This window comes from Empidonax traillii, unplaced genomic scaffold, assembly GCF_003031625.1.
Source record: "Empidonax traillii isolate 1590-97213 ecotype Southwest subspecies unplaced genomic scaffold, ASM303162v1 scaffold15:size5535645, whole genome shotgun sequence".
Classification (NCBI taxonomy): Eukaryota; Metazoa; Chordata; class Aves; order Passeriformes; family Tyrannidae; genus Empidonax; species Empidonax traillii.
This window is the reverse complement of record NW_020955208.1, coordinates 5,498,058-5,519,115: the sequence shown is the minus strand read 5'-3', so window position 1 is coordinate 5,519,115 and position 21,058 is coordinate 5,498,058. Positions and strand designations below refer to the sequence as shown.

At 44.5% G+C, this 21,058-nt stretch overlaps 1 protein-coding gene across 4 annotated transcripts in view; it reads left to right on the top strand.

Moving 5' to 3' along the window:
* GLIS1 (GLIS family zinc finger 1) overlaps positions 1 to 21,058 on the top strand; it is a 188,637-nt gene that overhangs the window by 6,637 nt on the left and 160,942 nt on the right. For 3 of the 4 annotated variants that reach the window (XM_027894760.1, XM_027894777.1, XM_027894750.1), the window contains one exon: positions 3,150 to 3,527. In XM_027894760.1, the coding sequence (XP_027750561.1) occupies positions 3,182 to 3,527 (346 nt within the window). In that variant the 5' untranslated portion in view covers positions 3,150 to 3,181. Of the gene's footprint in view, positions 1 to 2,330; positions 2,948 to 3,149; positions 3,528 to 21,058 lie in introns of those variants that run through there. The other variant, XM_027894768.1, reaches the window with a different exon arrangement.

The following is a 21,058-nucleotide window of genomic DNA, read 5'->3' as shown; positions in this document are numbered from 1 at the left end:
CTTCAGTTCAAAGCCTTCCTGGCTTTTAGAGGGTGCCCAGAGCACCGAGGAGGCTCCGTGCCCATTCCTGCCCGCGGAGCAGCCCAGCCTTGGGCGATTGCTGAGCCAGTGGCGGCACCTGCCGGTATTTTGCGGAATATTCTGGATATTGGTAATGGTGAAAAAAAGAAATAAACAGCGGTTCAGACGGCCTCAGGTAGAAAACGCAGAGTGATGTGGGTTAACGAGCTGTCTGCTGTGGGAAGATCCCTAACCACAGAAGAAAATCCCTCTAGGAAAGTACTCAATATATTCAAAACTACCCGTTTTCTAGGAAACCCCCTCTAGTTCAGATATTTGAGCAGTGTGTATTAATATAGCCGTAATAATTTGAACAAGATGAGCCCATGTTCAGAATCCATCTCAAGACTATTTTTTTCCTGCACTGGAAGCAGCAGGATTACCTTGGTTACACTGTGTTCTGGAATAATATTTCCTTCAGTAAATTTTACTGCCTCTTCACATCAACTGAGGTTTAGACTGTTGCCACAGTGTATTTGTGTCTTAAATAATTACTGCTTCTGGTAGCACTGCCAGGTGCTTTTAGCATTTCCAAATTGAAGAGAAAGAACAGCTCGGTCCTGAGAGCCCCAAGGACAGACGGGACTGGGGAATAGGGGACGTAGGTTAGCAGAGCACTGAGAGGTGGCTGTAGAGTACAGCTACGCAGTGACAACAGACACTGAAAATTTTTACACTGGTGATATCCTGGAGATCTACAAAAACATTCCAATTCAGTATTTGTGCCACCTAGTTGATATTTAGTTTCTTATAGACTTAAGGTCAGGATTTGTCCCTTTTTTTAGCTTCTTGTTCTCACTGAGGTATTCTGAGGGGATTTACTCATTTTTAACCACATTTGACAGAGAGTTATTAACAATTTAGGATATGGCTTTATAGAAAATAAAGACCCTATTAATGGCATTGTTGAAGGGAAAGGCTGGCAAGCTCCTTCTTTGGTAGACCTCAGGGCATCCACACTGGGCAGGAATGAGGAGAGGCATTGCAAATGAGAGTCATTAGTACTGGTGCTCCCAGAACTGCTTGTTCCATCTCAAGATCTTGTGTCTTTTATGGAGAGTTGCCTCCCTCCCACTAAATCCACAACACTCATAGCATTTGCCAAGAAAAAGTCATGCCCTCCTGTCCTGACCGTTCCTGTACTCCGCAGGGTGAAAGATATTATTAAGGGTCTGGATAATACTGCGAGTGAGGCATTCTGTGCAGCATCTGTGCTACAAGAAGATGAAGATCTCTTGTCTCACTGCGGGATGCTCCTCAGGAGGGGTGCAGCAAGACGCCAGTTCAGTAGCTGTCCCTCCTCCTTGTGCTAAATCTCCCAAGCCTCTCCTTTAGGTTTGCTGCGAACAAGCAAGATTTCCAGCCAGCTGTCTGTCTGATTTACACCCATGTAAATCAGGGCTGACTCCGAATCACTGCTATCTTTGAACTGTCCTGGTGTGTTACAGACCTGCTGTGCTGCACCTGTGCTGACAGCAGCATGCAGGGCAACAGGGTGCAGACACCCTCGAGCCAGAAAAGTGTGGGCTGGTAAAGCTTGCTGGTGCAAAGCTGCACATCATGGCTCAGCCTGCATTTGCTTGGAACCAGGCCCAAGCTAATAAACCCAACTAGATTGCTTCCAGACCCGAGCTGGCCCAGGAGGAGCCAGCACAAATGTCACTGTGCTGTGGTGCCTGCTCTGAGCTAGTTTAATTGTCTCTGCTGGCATGGGCCAGCTCCTGCACCTGTAGGGCAGTAAGGGAGTGATGCATGGCCACTTTTTACAGAAGCACTGAGTGCACCTGGAACTGCGTCATCGGGGAGATGTCTTGGCCAGGTTGTACCCACCTCTGACCCATCTCCTGCTTCCCGGGCCCATGCCCTTGTCAAGGCTTTGCTCTCTCCCGCTGCTCCTCCCTGACATGCTGCAGCTGTGGCTTTCGCACACGAGCTGTTTATAGGGCGCTGCCGGCAGCTCCGCGGCGGGGCGGCTGGTGGTGCCCATGAGGTTGTGTGCTTGGGGTCGGGGCCGCCGGACCCGCCGGACCCGCCAGCGGGGTGTCTGGGGTCAGGAACCCCCGCACGCGTGGGCAGCGGGGAAGGGGCCAGGCCTATGGCAGCGGGAAGGGAAATCAGGGACCTCTCAGGAGACAAGAGTAGGAGCATAGGGAGCTCTCCCCGCCAGGGTGGGCACCAGGAAGGTGCGGGGCCCGGTGCGCAGGGAGCGCTGACCCTCTGCCGCCGCCCGCGGCAAACACAGAGTACCCACGCACCCCCCGCCGTGCTCCCTGAGGGGCGGTCGGGTCTGGCCCGCGGGCGGACCCCGCTGTCAATGCCCCGAGGGGCGGCCCCGGCGGCACAGCCCTCCCCCTGCCCGCCCCGGCTGGCCCCGCCGCCGCGCCAGGGTAATGGCCCGGGCCGCCTGCGCTCTGGCAGCCGGCCCTGAGGCGGGGGAGCGGGGCTGAGCCCATGCGCCCGGCGCGGCGGCGGGACCCGGCGGGCAGCGCGTCCCCCCGGGCGGCCCCTCCCAGGTAGGAGCGCGGGGGCGCGGCTGTCACCGCGCCCGCCTGGGCTCTCCCCCCTCTCCCTCCCTGCGGGGCCGGTGACCCGGGGGCCGCGGCGAGCCCGGCGGTGGCGAACCCGCCCTGCCGCCGCCGCGTCCGCGGTTGCCGGGGCGGCCGCTGTTCGGATGCCTCAGCTGAAAGGCATCGGCCTCCGCACAGCCGGCCCGTGTGCCGGACCCCCTCCCCGCCCCTCCGGCGGCGCTCGCCTTCCCGGGAGCGGCTCCGAGCTGCCCGGCGGTGTTGCCTAGAGAGGGAGCGAAGCCGACCGCCGGCCGCCCCGTCCCTCACAGACGAGCCGCCGCCGGGGTCCGAGCGCGCCGGGTCTTCGCCGTCCGGCCGGTGTGTGTGAGAGAGAGCGCGGCCGGGGCTGAGGCGGGCGGGCTGCGGGGCTGAGGGCTGCGGGGCGGGGGTGCGGGCTGCGGGCTGAGCCTGTCCCCGCACGGGCGGCGGTTACCGGCCGTTGGGGCGCGGGGCTGAGGCGGGAGGCGGCGGGCTGAGGGCTGGGGCAGCCCGCGCTGACAGCCCGTGTGCCGCTCGGTGCAGGACAGCGGCGCGGGGCCCGGCAGCCCGCGGACATGCACTGTGAGCTCGCCGCGGGGCAGAAAGGCAGCGGCGCCCGCTTCGAGCTGACCGACAAATGCCAGGGAGCGCCCCAGAAGGATCTGCCGCGGGCGACTCGTCCCAGCGCTGCTAAAGCCCACCTGAGTCCTCAGATGTCCTTTAAAGTATCTGTCAGCAACGGCGGTGACCACGCGGAGCCTCAGCAGAGCCCCCCTGAAATGTCAGCACCTCTGCTAGACTTCATCCCCAAGCGACCCAGCATATTCGAGAGGATCCCGATTCTGCCGAGGGCGCAGGAGCTGCGATGCGCTAGAGGCTCTAAAGATTATTTCCAGCAGCAGAAACATCAGAGCGCGAAGGGTGAGTTTAAAAATGCGTGAACTGAACACTATCACCACCAAAAAACTGTTTACCACACAAATAAAAACGCGTAACAACCCTCCGCCCTACCTTCTTTTTGGTCTTCAAGGTGTTTTCTAACTTGTAATTTTACTTCAGGCTTTGAAAGTTTTGTTTTTCTGTGCACCTTGGAGGCACAGGATAAACCAGAGTGTTCTTTGACAGTGTGAAGCTGAGTGTTTCTCAGTATTCTTAAAAAAAATCTCAAGACAAGCATCTTTTTTAGTTCTCCTGAGCAAATGCTGCTTGTTCGGTCGCGTCTCAGAGGTGGTTGTTTTGGGGATGGTGCTGAAGACTGGGCTGGTCTGTCCTGTGCCAGAGCGTGAGTGAGGGGTGTTTGTTTGTGAGCATGCCTGGCTGACAATAAATGCCTGGTTCTTATTCAACAGTTTCACCACGGTTGCTTGGATTTATAGTTTGTATTTCAAGGAGGTGTTACGAATGCTGGGTTCAGGCAGTGAATCCTCAAACTTGGGAATTCCTGGTGCCTGAAAGCTCAGATTTTGCTACTTAACAAATGCCTGATTTTTCATTTTGTCCATTGCTAAGTGGCACTGAAGTTAGGTTAGGAATTGCCCACTAAAAATATATTAATTACCTTTTTGAGCTAGTACTTGTTAATTAAGCTGGAACTTGTTAATCAAAACTTAGTTTTCAAATAATCGCTCTGAGGTATCACAGCTGGGATCAGAGGGAATTGAAGCATTCCTTTATGCTACAAAGCCACTTGTGGAGACATATGTGCACCCAAGGTTATTAGCATTAAAGCAATGATTTCTGTAATGTTAAAAGCTAATTCTCTTTTTTAATTCTCAGTTCATTCCCATTCTCTAGAGATGTACATGCAGTTATCTTAAGACAGTTCCCACCGAGATTTTTTCAGTGCATCCCGTTCTGTCCATTCTTCTGAAAACTAAAAGTAGGCTGCGTGCCCTTGGACTAGTGACGTTTTCTTTTGTGAGCTTGTTACCTAGGGTGATGGCACCTTTCATTGCCATGAAGTTATGTTAATGAACACCTCAATCTGTGCTAGGTCTGTCCTGCAGACTGTAGGATGTGTTTGTTCATCACCAGTGAATACAGACAGAGTGGAGCAGCAGGTTATAAATTACCTTTTTTATTTTTCTGTTTGTTAATGCTGCAATTCTTCTCTCCTGATGGAAAAAAAAAAAAAAAAAGAGGTTGTTAATGTTTGGCAGGCATGAAATGAAGGTCTGTTGCACAGACTCAGGTTTGGAGAGGGGAGAAGGAGGATTCACAGACTATGAAGGAGAGCTACAAGCTCTAGTATCGCTGTGCTGCTGCCACTGCTGCCTGTGGAAGGGACTCCTTCGTGGTCCCACGAGTGAGGTTGGTGCCACTTGACAGGGTTCATACCAGCTTAAAATCCTGCCTGTGCATTGCCCTGCAGGAGCAAACTGTTGAAGCACTTTTTTTTTCTTTTTTCTTTTTCCCTTTGAGCTACTTAGCCCTCTTTTCATGCATATTCCTCTTGCTGTTGCAGGGGGCAAGAGCATAGGGAGAGAAAGAAGTGTAATTTCCATACGCTTGGGACTCTTACAGTAGATGTAGGTGGGCATGGGAGAAGGTTGCTAATTCATCTTTTCTGACTGATCAATTTCTCATTTTCACCACTGGGGGAAAGAAAAGTGTTTTAAGTTTTGTTGCTGTTTTTGTTTAATGTGTTTTCTGTTCAGGGTGTTACCTTGTGGTTGCTTCAGCGTATGGGTGGCTTGAGTCATGGGAGTAAGTAGGAGGTATCCATGAGCAGGATAGGGTTCATCTGCAGAGCAGCAGGGTGGTTTGATGGATAATGCTGGATTTTTCCAAAGACAGGCAACGCTGAGTTTTTTGGGTGGGGGTGGTTTGGTTGGTTGTTTTGTTTGTTTTGTTTGTTTAGGTTTTGCCCCTTTTTTGTTGTTGTTTTTTTTTTTTTTTTCCCTGAGAAGACATTGTCAGGAGGAGTTAGGAAAAGTAAAAAGTAACATTTTGGGCCAGATAATTTAAAATGTGTGGGCTGTGCTGCTCCTTTTGACTTATATGGTGTCAGCAAGTGCTTTAATGTCCACTTGGGCATTTTGGAGTTCTCCTGCTGAACACTGCAAGCTGCCAGCCCCTGCTCTTCACCCTGTGCTTCTGAGTCAGTTCCACAGGAATAACAGAAATTACTCAATTGCTTAACTGTGATCTAACTGAAAAATCAGAGTGTATGTGCAGGAGAGCATCTTTCAAGGAGCAGTGTAAACCATCTCCCAACAACCCTGGTTCTCTCAGGAAGATAAAGGACTGGGGACAGCTGTGTGTGGATGTGATGTAACAGTCTAGAACTAAGAAGTGGGAACGAGGGAAATACTCAGATTTACCCAGTGAAGGGTTTTGGGAAGGAAACTGATGACAGCTTGATTTCAGACCATCGCTCCGTGCGTCTCCCATTCTCCAGCCCCAGAGTCCCATGTACCCAGCAATTCCCTCTGCAATCTGGGTTAGATTACAGAATGTGCCTCCTGGTTTTGGTTTATCCACAGTTGAAAACTGCAAGTGGGGAAGGTAAAAGACGCTCTTTAACAAGAGCAAACCCGCTTTTTATAGTTGCCTGTAAAATCTTTTTTCCTAAACAAGCCTTACTTTTTAAATTTTTTTTTTCAAAAAAAGGATAAATCAAAATGATACACTGCCCTACTAATAAAATGGGCAGCTTTGAAGTAATCACAATGGGGAAGAAGCATCCTGCTGTTGTAATGTCTCTTGTGGTGTTACTCCACTGCTTCACAGTGTTTAAGTTATGATCCTGCAAAATGCTTCTGTGCCTGAGCAAGTCCTTTTACATGAACAGCCAAACAAGAACTGGAGGGGTGGTGGTGAGGATTACTTCTGGGAATCGGATCATCGGGGTCTAAACTTTGCAGCATGGATCTGTTGGTTGTTCACCTGAAATATCAGCATTTTGGAATTGTGCTTCATGCTTTGTTCTGTTTGGGAGCTGTTTGAAATAAACACCCAGTTTTCACCCATCCTACCCCTTCTGGTGTGACAGGCTGTGATACGTGCCACGCTTTTCTTGGTCATCTAATTTCCCTGTGTGTCACAGGGCAGAGTATTTGCACACAGCCACTGCTCTTTAGAGGCATTTGTGATCTGCCGGGCTTGGAACAACTGTACCGTAAGGTATGAAGTCTGTTTTACAATGTTTTCATGGGATTCTGTGGTTTTGGTTCTGTTTTGCTGAATTTCATGCCACAGTATGACCGTTTTGAAAGTAACACAGGGCAAAATAATTATTGTCTCCAGGAAAGCAGTTTTTGGGAAAGGAAACTTTAGTAGTGACAAAAGAGTAATCTATAAAGATGTCAAATATCTCAGTTTTTAAATGGCATTGATTATGGTTGTTACCAGGAAACACTTCTCCTTTTCATTCTTTTCCAGTTTTGTTCAGTGTACCTAATTCATGACTCAGTAGAAATGACGAGATTTATCCTGTTAGCTGTGCCACTGGGAAATCATCCAAATGGCCCGGACCTTTGCAGTAACCACTTCAGATATTAACTTACAGTGGGCAAAACAATAAGCTCTTCGGGTTGCAGTAGTTGGACGTTTCCTTGTTGAGAGTATTTTTTATTCAGACAAGGAGAAAATGGGTTGGACTTTTTTTGTGTTTGTTGTTAACTGTAGCTGCTTTCAGCAAACATACGACCAATGTATTGAAATGTGTTCATTTCCTTCTGCTGTTGAGAACGAAGGTTAAATCTTGCCGTTGAAACCCCCTGTGACTATTTCCTTGACTATCAGGACTGTCCTTGTGAAAGTAACAGCTTATGCTGTTGGGATCTTAAGCAAAAGCATGTGCTTTGCTTATATGACTTATTAGGTGTATTGAGTGGTCTTGGGCCTGATCCTGCCACTTTCTTTCATACACCTTGTCTGTGTTCACCTGAATTATGCCACTGGAGCAAGTGGGACTGCCTAGAGCTGATAAATACAATATGAGCTGATAAGGAAGACATGGAATGGGCTCACTGGTATGGTGATCTCTAAACTCTCTCAATTTTTATGTAGAGCTGTAGTAATAAATTTTTCTTATTTTCACTCTAGTTCTCTTGCTTGCTGCATTTGAACTCTCCTCTACAAAAAGGAATTTAAAGGTTTCTTTGAGCAGAACATGCAGTTACAGAGCTACGTTTCTATTGCATGGTGCTTTTTTTGCTTTATTTTGTAAGAGCAGAAGAGAGAAGAAACTGCAAATTGGAGAATGTGTGCATCAAGTAATTTGGAATAAATTGTAACTGTGTTCTCCCTTAAACTGGCTATAATGCTTACTTGTCTTGAATAGGAAAATAACTTCCAGTTACTTGCTGCTGAAGGAATTTCTTCTAATGATTTGTGTTGCAAAATCAGAGTTACTGAATTGAAGATGAGCTTTTCATGGATTTAATTAAAAAGATGTTTAACTGTATCTAATAATTAAATCCATTGTAATTTGGGAATTAGTAGTAGAGAATATTTAGTAAATACAAACCAGGAGATCTAATGATCAGCCTGTCATATGAAGGCATTCAGTACTTGTAAAATAACAGCAAAAAATCCTCTTTCTGCTTCATGAGAAAACAACAGCTGTTGTTTTCTGAAGAGAAAAAATAATGTATCTTTCTTAATATTGCACAGAATTATATGGAATAACAGTTAATGTCAGATAAGACTAATAATTGGAAGAGGTTTTGTAATATGAATTTTGTTTGATGAAATAGAAGCAAAAAATAAGAACTTACTTGTTCTGTCTTTAAAATGTTTCATTAATGGAGGTTATTATATACTGGCTTAATTGGGGTGAGAAGAAAAATGCCCTTTCTTCTTTTATAGTAAGAAAAAGTTGAAAATCTACATCTTCCAAGTGCTCAAGTATGTACATTACTGTGTTCCTGTCAGCAGTGTCATCAACTACAAATACTTTGGACTTAGGGTATCTGAACTATGTATCTAAATGATTATTTGCATGTTAGAGATCAACCCTGTATACACATAAACTCTTAAGTGTATGCTGAGGATTTTTAGTGTATTTCGGACTGTATTCTGGAAGTGCTTCAAGATTCTGTTCAGTGAAACAGCTAAATGTAAAGTGAGTGTCTTCTGGGAGACCGTACTTCATTGCAATGAAGTGGTCTGGTTTTTTTGTTGAATAAGAGGGACAAAATTTTACTCTAAACAATTAACATCAGTAGGAGTCTTGCCACTAACTTTAGCTGGGTCAGTGTTTCAGTCCTAGTATTACAGAAGTTCTTTATCCTGTGTACAGGGAAAAGCTTGTAGAACAGCTAACAAGCTTGTATTAAATCCATCTGTAAGCTAGGAAGTGGAATAACGTATGGACTATGAACAGAAATTTGTAGTACTGTGAATATAATTTCCATGTTCGGTACCATAATTACCATTATTCTAGAAGTTCCTCTGTTTAGTGATTTTAGAACTGTTGAAGGTATCGATGGCAGGGTAATTGGAGAGGGAATATAGATGTAAACCACTCCATTTTGTGGTCCAGGTTTCTATCAGTGTGTGTCAACAGGCCTGAACAGGCGTGCAATCTAGTAATCATTTCCCAGTGCATGAAATGGCTTTTAATAGGCTGGGGTTTGTTTGCTTTTTTTCCCTCAGCCACCAAACATCGTTTCCCAGCACACTGATGTAACTCGGGGAATAGAGGGTTCCAAAGCAAGGGCAGCACTCGCTGCCTGTGGTACAGCATAATCTCGCCCTACAAATGTGCAAACAATAGCAAAAGTATGTGTTTGGGAATATGGCACAGCTGTTATCTTCTCCCGGGAGCAGGGAGCGTTACAGTGACATGGAACGACCAGTTAAAACCACTCAGGCCGTTTTATTGCCTTTAAATGGGGCGTGTAAAGAAAAGCAAGGGCCGGTTCCTTCATTGAGATAACTATCAGAGCAGGCTACCGCGGGTCTACCTTTCTGCACAGGCTTTGAAGAATAGAGGCAACGAATTCCCCTCTTTCCTTCCCCTGCTATTATATTTCTGGCACCCTGTATGTGAAATCTCAGTTGGAACCTGAACTTTCTGTTCTCAGAATCTGTGCTTCACTAGTTACCTGGAACAAGGACTTCTTTTTTTTTATTACAGTCATTAGTTTGACTTTATGAAATGATTGTTAATGATTAAGGTTATTTGTAGACAGGGGACTACTTGTAAAACAGATGAGACATTGCCAGAGCTGCAACAGGAAATAGATGCAAATTTTGTATTTTTGGTTCTATTCAGGTTTTGAACATTTAGGAATTACAAGGCTGATCTCAGTCAAATCAGTGCAAAGTGCTTGAGCTCTCTCTCTTTTGTTTTTCTTCCTTTTTTTTCTTTTTTTCTTTTTTTTTTTTCTAGGCAACTGTTTTGCTTCAAATCTCATAATAACGTCTGACCCTTCTGTCATTATGTTTGAATGTATCTAATGTGTGATTATTTTGCACAGTGGGTTGGCAGAGAACACTGTGATTGAACCTACACGATCAAATTTATTCTAAGTGTTAAATGAATGCAAAAAATCTTAAACTGCATTTAATTCTGGCATTTATGTCTACGATAAGAGGGTTTTGTGAGAGCTATAGAGTTGTCAGTTGTTTTAGAATGAGGGGAAAGCAAATACATTCTTACTTCTTGTTTGCATATCAGCCAGAGGGAAAAATGACATGAAGGCGACATCATCAAATACAGTAAAACTAACTTTTTAATACAGATGTCCATTGTTGTTTTAAGTGCTTAAGGGGTTGGTGGTTTGGTTTATTTTGGAACTTGCTGAACTATATGAAGTGTGTCTCCAGGGGCCTGGTATTTTAATACCTTGTAGAAGGTTGTATAACAGTGGATGATGTATTTTGCCTGCCTTCCAATGCTGTAAATAAATTACACGTGCTGGCTTGGGAGAACATATCTGAGGTGTAAATCAAAGGCTAATATAAGGGGGAAAATAACCAATTAGTGATGTCTTGGAACAGATTAGCAGTTTTCTTATTTATTTATCTATAATCAGGAGATATAAGAGCAATAATATGTATAAAAATGTTAACATGAGGCGCTTCCCACAAAGAGGTAGATGGTGTAGGATTATTTAAAATAAGTGCTGTGATTCACTGCTTCTTCACAATTTGCTGTGGTTAATTCACTTAAATACTGAAGTCAACAATCCCCTAGGCAGAGAAAGATAATATAATTTTAAGCATATTGTAAAAATTGAAGTTTAATAGTTTTCACTCTATAATCCTGTCTAAGTCTTGGTTGTATTAAAAGGAAAATAGATACATGTGTCAGTTTTGGAGCATTATCTTTTTTTTTTTCTTTTGAGTTTAAAGAATGATAAATGTGCTTCAAACAAGCAACACAGCAGTTTATTAATATGAATGTTTTGCTAAATGCTACATGCTTAACGCAATCCCCATTCCTTTATAATAAGTTTAAATATTAATTCTTTGGAATGCTAGATGCCTAAAGCTAGATAGAAATGCTGGGCAGTTTCAGATATCTAGGAGTGGGCTTGTGAAACAGGATATTTAACTGGGAGAGATGAGTAGCACATTTCAGAGTTATTAGGGCAGAACAACAATGCAAGAGGATGACTTTAAAAAAAAATGAAATTGTTTTCTGTGCATGAGGCTTAAATACCTTAGAGTTATTTATTTGAAATACAAGAGTAGATTTCCTATCTGTGTAGGTTCTAGATTGCATTTTTTATTATTATTTTGTTTAACTTCTTTTTAGCCGCCTTCCCCTCTCTGAAGCAGCTGGCTTTGATTTAACCTGAATCCTTCCCTGGGAGGGAGCGATCACTCACAATGACCAAGAGTTGTGCTCTTTGATGGAACATCTCTGGAGTAGCAGTTGCTTAAGAGAGAAGACTAAACAGGACAGGACAGGGTGCTCAAGGAAAGCAGCACTTTGCATTCAGAAGGACTTATTTCACTCTTAATAGAGCATTTATTTTCCTACCTATCTCACAACCCTCATCTGTGCTGGACAGAGAAGAGAGAGTTAAAGAAAGAACAGATAAAAGAGGAAATTTCTGTTTTATTACCCAGTGTTTTCTGGGAAAATCCCAGAAAGGATTTAATGTGAGGTTTCATAACTCTTACTTTTCCCTACTTCTCCTGCTGAAATTGCAGGGACTTGACTTCAGGAGGAGGCCAGTACTGAAGGTTTTTGAAAATTCCATCCATGCTTCTTTGAGACCCAGAAGAGAAGATCTAAGTGTTAAATTCTCTTCAGGAGGGAAAAGTGTGCAAGCACTTTTAGCCCAGTAGCTCAGATGCCAAGAGCTGGTAGCACAAAGCACGTTCACCTTTAATTTTTCTTTCTGTTCAAGGCCATGCCTGGGTTTAAAGCTGGTGTGATCAACCACTGTATGTGAAACTGGCAAAAAGGGTGAAGAATTGTGCCAGCAACCAACATGGCCAAGCATAGAAATGTTTTGGGTGAAAAGAACAAGGGTGCTCGAACTAGATTGTGCCATTTGTATCATTTTGGGGCAAATCTATACTGTTCACGATATTCCTGCTGTGAGAGCCTATCAGGGTATGGTGTAGAGACAGACAAACTAGTTTTGCAGAAACAGGGCAGTTGTTTTGCACACCATCAGGGCCAGCTTAAATTTCTGTGCTGAGAGACAGAGTTTGTTAGTTCAGGTGCAGTGCTGGGGTGATGTGGCTGTGCTCTGTTTGAGATCTGATCTGGTGGTGGTGCAGGATGTTCACGCAATGCGTGGCTGTATCAGCCTGGGGTGGCACTGCACCCCCTCTACACAGCGTGTGCATGGACTGCATCTCTCTCCTGGCTATCTGAAGTGCGTGGTGCTTGCCCTTGGTGGTGAGTCTCCCCAAGTGTGAGTGGTGAAAAGTGCAAAATACATCTTTGTTATCTTTGGGAGAGCAAGGATTTTAACAGAACATTTTAGTCGGGCTTCTTACTCCTTGGTGTCTGGTCTGCACTGCCAGTTGCAGAATTGTTGCAGAGGAGCAAATTCTCCCGTTTATTTTAGCATCTGACGTGCTGAGGGGAGGGAAAGGAGGCTACATTAAAGAAGCTGTGTTGGAAATAGCCAATAATAATTGGAAAATCCCCCCTCCCTCCAGTTTGTTGCATTGTATTAAAATTTGCTGGGTTGCTCTTGCCTTTCAGCAGTTGGAAAAGTCCCTTCTGCTTTGTTGTTCCTGAGGCAGAGATCACCCCATGGACTGTGTGCCCCTGGGCTTGAGGTGCAGGTGGCTACTACAAGGTTCCCAAGATCCTGATCATTCTGACAGAACAGATTTTGCAGCTGAGACCATCTCCCAGGACTTGAAGAAGGAAAAGCAACAGTAAATTCCTCCTTTCTGGATATCTGATTGTTGTAATGTTCCGTTTCCTTGAAGTCGTCAGAGCTGGTTTATGTTCAACTGAAACCGAGCTGGCCTGATTCCATTGTCCCTAACTCTGATGCACATCTGAAATGACGCCATTTTAAATCCAAGAGTAGATAAAAAGGAGGCAGACTTGAGGGCTGGAGGGCTAACGCATAAAAGTTGGTCCTCTAAGTATGGACTGAGTTCACTTGGCAAAAGAAAAAGATGTCTCACGTTTTTAATCTGAACGGTTTGCTTCTTATTTTTCCTCTTGCCAGCTCACCACAAATTGGCTTATATTCCTTTTACTGAAGTTATTGAGCTATTCGAGAGGGTTTGCTGACTTGTTGTATTTTTGTGGGAATAAGCCAGAGGCAGTGTGTGTGTGTGTTTCTCCTTTCAGAACAAAGGTACCCTTGCATTTCAGCATCTCTCTGATTTGAATGGGTGTGCAGGAAATTGAAGAGGATGTTTATCCTTGCCCATCCACTTGCTCTTTCTCTGCCCTTGAGTCTCAGTGACTTTTCCTTTCTACTCTCTTGGCTTCCTGGCCTGTCCTTTCCCTTGTGCCGCTGCACTGTTCATTTATTTTTAAATATATATAAAGAGTTGTAACTTATTTGAGTCATGGGCTAAATATGTGGAAGTATGGTATTTGGTGTAAGTAGCTTTTGGTCTGCTGAATGTGTAAATACTCCAAATCTGTCAGGGTGATTTGGCTGACTTTTATTGGAACCATTATCCATACCAGATCTTTCTCTTACTGCATCCTGTCAGAAGCTGTTAGGTAGAGATTGCTGTCATGGGTACTCGAACTGCTTTGTCAAAATTCACTTTTATACCTATACATTTGCCAGTTCCACAAATACTTTAACAAGTGTGTATGTTTTGCAAGTTTAGTCAAGAAAGCTGATATAAAGGAGACCAAAATCTAGAAAGTGAGAGCAAACCACTGGAATGAGTAATCCTCAGTAGTGTTTTAAGCCTGAGTGCATGATGGCATTGGCTACAGTTGTAGCTTATTTCGCAAGTTTGAGTGAAAAAATTAGTGTTTTGCAGAGACTTGATGCTTCAGTGGTACCCAGGTTAAGTTTCCCAAAATGAGACTAAAGTGCTTGGGGAACTTTCCTTGCAAAGGGTCAGCGTTGATAGAGTTTTTAGCAGTTGCTGGGGAAGTTGCTGGGAGACTTGAAAATTAAGAATAGTAAACATTAGGGGTAATAAAGGAGTTTTATGCCTGGGGTAGATGTTTCAGCAGCAGGCAGTCACTCTGAAGAGACAGGGAGGCTGTTTTGGAGCCTAGGTAATGTAAAATGAGAGAAATTTTGGTGAAAAATAACCTCAACGTAAAAATAGCCTCATAACCAGCTGGCATTTAGATAACTACCACTAGAGAAAACAATATGGGAGACTGGATACAGATTCCAGTGTGAAGGCTGCTGACTGTAGCATTTGATATTTTGATGAGTAACCCTGATTCAGAATAGAAGTTATGTATGAGAAGGACCTTCTAAACATGGAATTGACCAATTTGTGGATCAGAGTTGTCATTGGTGTGCATGGTGCCCACACCCCCTTCAGAGGCACTGGTCTTGTGCTGCTGGTACAGAAGAAAATCTCCCGTTGCATCCTTTCTGAGGCTGAGTGTGGTTGTAGGGTCTCCCTGCTGGTAACTGAATACTTTGTCAAATGCACCTGATCTTCAGCACCTTCTGTCTCTTCCAGACTGGTCTGTTCTTCCGCAGGGATTACGTGGGCTCGACACTAGGAAGGGTACTATCTAGGAGTACACTAAGCTTTTGACATCTGGTGCCCCAGCAGGCTGTGAGTTGTTCACCACTGGAGTTTTTAAAGCCAGGCTGGATGGAAAGCCTACTCTGGAACGTAACTCTTGGGGCGCGACTGTCTTCCCTGTGACATTTTGAATTCCCACACTCAACTGCTTAGGCAGCAGTGATTTAGAAGAGGTCTCTCGAACTGTAATATTCCAGGCTTCTATCCTCTTAGGCTTGCTAAATGAAGTTCAAATCTCTCCTTGTCTAAGGTTGATGTTTCTGGCCACTCATTTGTTTGTCAAGAAAACACTGAGAAGACACACAATAAAAACCAGACTGAGTGAAGGACTCTCAGAGCAGCACTTGGGAGAGCCAGTGGTGGGACAACTGGGCATGGAAAATGATTGATTTTATGTGCAGAGCAGTTGTGAAATGTTCTGTGGCATTCTGGGGACATGCCATTGCTAACGAATGATTGCCTGTTGGGGATAGAAAATGCCAACCATTGTTCTGAAGAAGGAAATAGCCTTATTGATACTGAATTAGGCTCACACTGAATTATTATTCATTTGCAGAGCATCCTGTTTTCCAAATATGAAAATTAACTGACCTTGCAGAAGCCCTGCAGCCTTTAGTTGTTGGTCATATCTACATCCTTATGGTCCAGGTGGAGTTTAGGCTGTTTATAACTGGGGATATGTTGTGTCAGAGATTGGCATTAACAGAGCAGCTGAAGGAAGCTGTTCTGCTTCTTAGGAGTTATCAAACTAGTTCTTGTTTCATTACAAGCCTGAGAGAGAGGCTGGCAAAGGTAAATGTGTTGGTAGGTTAAACTTAAATTTCTGGGGTACGTTTTGAACAGTCACATTCAATGATGGCAGAAAGATAGTGGTATAGAAAACAATAATGTTGCCTTTTGAAAGGAGTAAAAACTCAGTTATCTATAGAAATTGAGATGCACACCAAATAGAAGTATTTTGTACAGTGACTATTTTGTGTACAGCTCTGAAAGTTTGAGTTTTGTTCCCAGTGTCATCTAATAGTTTCTGCTGAAATCCTTACAGAGTACAGAAATCCACTGCTGGTAAAGTTTGTTCCTTCAAATTAGGGGAATGTTTTTATTTAGTAATTTTTAATAAATAAAAATTAGGAATTGACTGGCATGCAACATGGGTTTCTTAAGCAGTGATTAGGAACTGGACAACAGGTATTTTCATGCCATCAGACATACAAGGCAGTACCTTGGCATGGAGGATATAAACTGTTTTTGTTGGTGGGAGGCTGTACGTCCTGGAAAGCAGTGACACTGAAAAGGACTGGGATGTCACATTCCATTGGTATGAGAAAATAAATATCTAGTGAGGTACAAGGTGATATGATACCTTCTTAAAAAGCATAGAGAAGTGATGTTATCCTTCTGTTAATTATCACTCTACCAGCAGGAAGGTAGTTTAATGGTCAGACTTTCTTAAATGGCTTTGAGAAATCAAAGGACTTGAAGAAGAACTGGAAAAACTGGACCTATATGTGGTACTGATGGACTAATGGAAGATTAGAGCAATCTGGAGATGCACCAGAGGAGAAAATGTGAGATACTTGAGGGTTCTTTTGAGTGCAGGTCAATGCAGAACGGTATCTCATGACTGGAAACAGAGAGAGGTCAAGCAAGAACAAAGATAGATGATTTTGACTGCAAGAATAATTTACCCTGGCACAGCTGAGCAAAGGATATGATAAAAACTGTGATTTTTGGAGTGGCTGAGCCAGGTTTGAATGTTCCTGTGGAAGAAATTACTCATTTCAGCAATGGACAATTGCATTCAATGGCAGAATTGAACAAGAAGCAGTTAGTGACACATGAACAAGCTGGACCATTCCAAGGGCTTCCACTTGCCATCTGTAAAAATTGGATTCCAGGCCATCTCCTACTGCCAGACCTGGTGCTGCTGTTCCTTCGTGTACCCTCTGCATTGCAGTCCTGGCATCCAGCTGAGGCTGAACTGAAGCCCTCGCTCTGGGTTTTGTGACAAAGAGTGGGAGACAGGCTGGGCAGGAGGAGCCACAGTTTCGACAGTGGTTATGGTGAGGGAATCACTAGCAACTAATGTTTCCTCCAAACCCGCCCTTTCTTTCCTCTTGTTATGTCTCTCTCTTCAGCAAACAGCACCACTCCTCCTTGACTAGACAAGTGTGTTCAGAGCTGTGTGATGGAACCTGCTGTCTCCCAGGACCTGGGCTGAGACCAACTAAAACCAAGGGCTGGGTTTAAAACCGGGACACGTGGGGAAAGCATAACGGTTGTAATCGCCTCTTATGAGGCACTGATGCTTTTCAGCATTAATGTCTTCCCTTTCGTTGTTTTCTGAAGTGAAAACAAAGGCTCAGCCTTCTTCCTAGCCCGGCAATAGTGACATACTAACACAGTTATTACAGCAAACATTGTGGCCCTCTCTGGTCATGATGTTTTCTTTCTGTGGGGAGACTGAAATACTAACTCACAAATAATGTCTTTAGAAGTCATATTAGTCACACATTTTTAAGACATTCCAAAATCATACCAACCTCCTTCTGAGCTTGTCTGTTGCTACCAATGATTCAAAGTTTTGAAAACTCTCCTTTAGTTTTGATTTACATTTTGGTCTTGGGCACTTGTTATTTCTGGCAAATGCCAGCTCAGTTTCATTAAAGAAAAATCTGTTTTACAGCCACACGGCTCAGATCTGCAGCGCTTCTAATAATTGATGGCTGGTTTCCTTATTTCCTGCATTGTAGAAAAATAAGGACCTTGTTAGATCCAAACAAGCCTGCATAAAGTCACAGTGTGAAACATCAGGTTGGGGGTGAGCAGAGCAGCTGTGGGCAGATTTTACAACTCTGGGCTACAGTTGATCGAGGCAGCCAAGGGAAACTGAGAGATACCCATGTGACTAAAATTCAGTTGAGTTCTTTGGCTCCTCAGCCTGAGATTTATATTTGTGACACCTTCCCCCTCTGTCAGTCCCTGGGCCAGACACAAGTCTGTGTCTGTGTGTGTACTCAGGGCTCTGCACACCCTGTGGAGTGGCCGCTGTGCCCGTTCCTTGCCGTGCCACTGCAGGACGTGGCTGTTCCCGGTGTCGGCTGTCTCACTCCAACAGCCCACAACAGTGTGACTGTGTGCTTTGGGAGAAAGCAGCTGCCGTGTGGTGGGGATGAAAAATCAAGAGCAAACACTTTCTGAATTTCTGCAAGTGGGCAAATTAATTTCAATCTGAACTGTCATCACAAGGGCCTTTTTTTCCTTCCCCTTTCCTTTGGGTGGTATCTTTGATTTATATTTCGGTATGAGGCAAGTGATTTCCCTTTGGTGCCCACCAAGTTCAGTCTCTTTAAAGATGTTCAGTTACAGAACCCTGTCAGTTTGTTGGTTTGTGTCATTGTGGACACGTTTCTTGGATTTGCTTGAGGTTTTTTGGTTTTTGTTATTTTAAGAGCCAGTGAAATTCCATGATGCCTGTGTTAATTGAAAACAATTTGTAAGTTTTAAGGAGCAGCCAGTGTCCATCAGGTATTCTTCCACAATGCAACAGCTGTCAGAAGCCTCTTACCATCTTAGCACTCCATAAGCCATAAGCAGAGACAGGATCCTGCTCTAGAGATTCATGGAGTTAAATGGCTCCTAGGAAGCCAGACGGTGACACCTGAACAATGTCATAAAAGGTGGTGTTTAGTTTTGTTGTTTTTGTTTTTGTTTTTTTTTTTTTTTTTTAATGAACTTATCAAGTTCAATCTGTTTGCTTTGAGAACTGGATGGTTATTTTCAGGCAAGAGGAATGTGTGATGACTCTCCTAGACATTCCTTTGAAGGATCTGCTCCTAAAAGGAGGTGATGAAGAATTTATAGGATCTGTAGAACTACTGAAAAATCAAGCCTTGAACTTTGCTTTACTAAAGGTCTGATCTAGAGAGATATTCAGGCCTAATTCCCATTGACGTCCGTGGAAATTCTGTGCCTAAACAGCTCTCTGGATCTGGTGCTTAGTCTTCTGGCACTGAATATTCACAGTTCATGCTTTCTATGGGTCTCCTTTTAAAGGCATCTTCTGTGAGTGGTGCAATAGTATAAATTTTGAGTTCTTCCCATCGTTAGTTCCAGCATGTGATGCAGACAGCTGCCTAGAAAGCTGTGCCATGTGAAAATCTATTGTTCCACCAAGTAGTTGAGGCCTCACAGATGAGAAGTGGGATGGGAGTGACTCAGAGAAAATACACTGCGCTTTTAATCATTGTTACTGGGGGAGGATGGGGCCAACCTTCAGGCACTGAGACTTTGTTGAGTGGGGAACTAGAGCAACATACTCATTTGTTTGGATGAAAATCCAGGGAAAAGTGGGAGATTTTTGTTGGCGTTTCCTCCACTCAGCACTGATCTTATCGTGCTGGTTTAGTAGCAGAGCTCCTTTGGCTCCTTGCCAGGTGATACCATTGGAGTCTGTCTGAGATGTGCAAGATAAAAGATCTCAGGGAATTTCGAGTATTATGATTTTCCAATCAGACTGTTCTAATGTAAAGAGTCTTCCGACCCAGAAGACTCTTTCTTTTAAAAATCCTCTTATTGAAAGAAAAGGAAACACAAGAGCTGGGAAGTGGGACCTGATGTTTATAAGGGCCCCGAGAGCAGCTGTAATTAGTGCAGGTTTTTGGAAGAGACTTGTTCCTCTGCCAGCAAAGGGCCTTGGTGTTCAGCCAGGTTAGATGTAGCCTGGGAGTAAGCACTTGGAACCTGTGTACCATACACTGATTCTGTGTCTAGCACTGAGAACACCAAGTGTCCTCTCACTTAACATATAAAATAAAATACTCTCTGTACTCCTAGCATGTCCCGTGAGACTCTCTGGAGGGCTGAGCTGCTGCCCAGCCATTTGGACTGGTTCCCTAAACCCTGAGTTGTGGAGGGCTGCACCAGGGTGCTGTGATGATGGTCACTCTTCTGGGTGCTGTCTTATCCTGTGGTCCTGTGCCATTGGCAGTTTCACTCTGGGCCCACGGGTCTGGTAGTACAGCCAGCTGAGAGTTGTGAGAGAGAGGAAGCTCTGTGGTGACAGCAATCCCCTTGTCAGCCTCTTCCTTGCATTCACAGAGATTCACAACTACCTTGGACGTGAGTGTAGGCCCATCTGCATCAAGAGGTAAAACTGGACCTGCTGGAAGTGTGTATGTGATCAAAGTAGTCATTAAAAAAACCAGCTATTCATTATTTTCTTTTTAAAGCTTCAAAATTGAACTCTTGAGTTATGAGCTTCTTGTTTCTCAGATTTCACAGTGCATGAAAGCAAAAGATTTGACTTTCTCTCCCATGGACTCTGGAGCTGTTGTCAATCCAGTTTCCCTGGTTTTAGACACTTAAGTGTCCCTCACTTTCCAGATCTGACCTCAGGAAAAGAATATTGCTTCCAGCAGAGGTAAATCTGAGTGAGTCACCTGGGAAGTCACCTGGGACACAGTGGGCAGCTGCACAGAAAGGTTCTGGGGTGTGGACAGGGACCCCCGTGAAATCTCTGCCCCTTGTCTGTGCTGCTGTAGAGTAGGAGGCTGGGCAAGGAGGGTGTCCAATGCAAAGCCCACTGGAGCAAGGGACTGGGGAAGACCACGTGGATGATAACCAGTTTGTTGCTGTTGCAGGCAATCAGCACTCAGTTCAGGGAGCATCTGTCCCACACCGCCCACAAACCACAACACACTCCTGAAAGTGTATAACAAACTGAGCTCATTAGTGGAAAACACCAAAAGCCACAGACTGTTGTGTTATAAAGAGCAGAAGAGATAGAAAGCTCTGACTGTGGCCTGCAACTCTGGAAAGGCTCTGAATTTCCTTAAATAAAAACTCCCAGATAACCCAAGCATCAAGTTTGATCACTGGTGTAAGCACCACAACTGAGTATCTGATGTTGTCTGTGCCCTTGAATGATCAGAAAACTGGTGCCAAACTGGTGCCCAGCAATGCTGGAGTGGAGGGGCCAAGGAGAGCTCCCAGGGATCCGTTGGACTCCCTGGTGCTTACAGCAACCCCGTTTCCCTGCAGTGCACAAGAGAAGGTGCTGCTTTTTTTCATTTTTCCCCTTTTTTCTCCTTTCTTCTCCTCTCTCTATTAATAACTGAGCCCAGTGGCTCCTCTGAGTTATGAGGGGGTTTTATTGCACAGTTGCATGGTGGAGGGACCTGGTTTTCATTGTGCAGGGCGGGATATCAGTTTTAACCCAGAGGCAGTGATGTTATTTAACAGGTGCCTTAAAGGCATAGTGCTTATTTAATCACGTCTCCATATCAACATTATGTAAATTGAAATTGCTTAGGTACGCAGTTAATTGT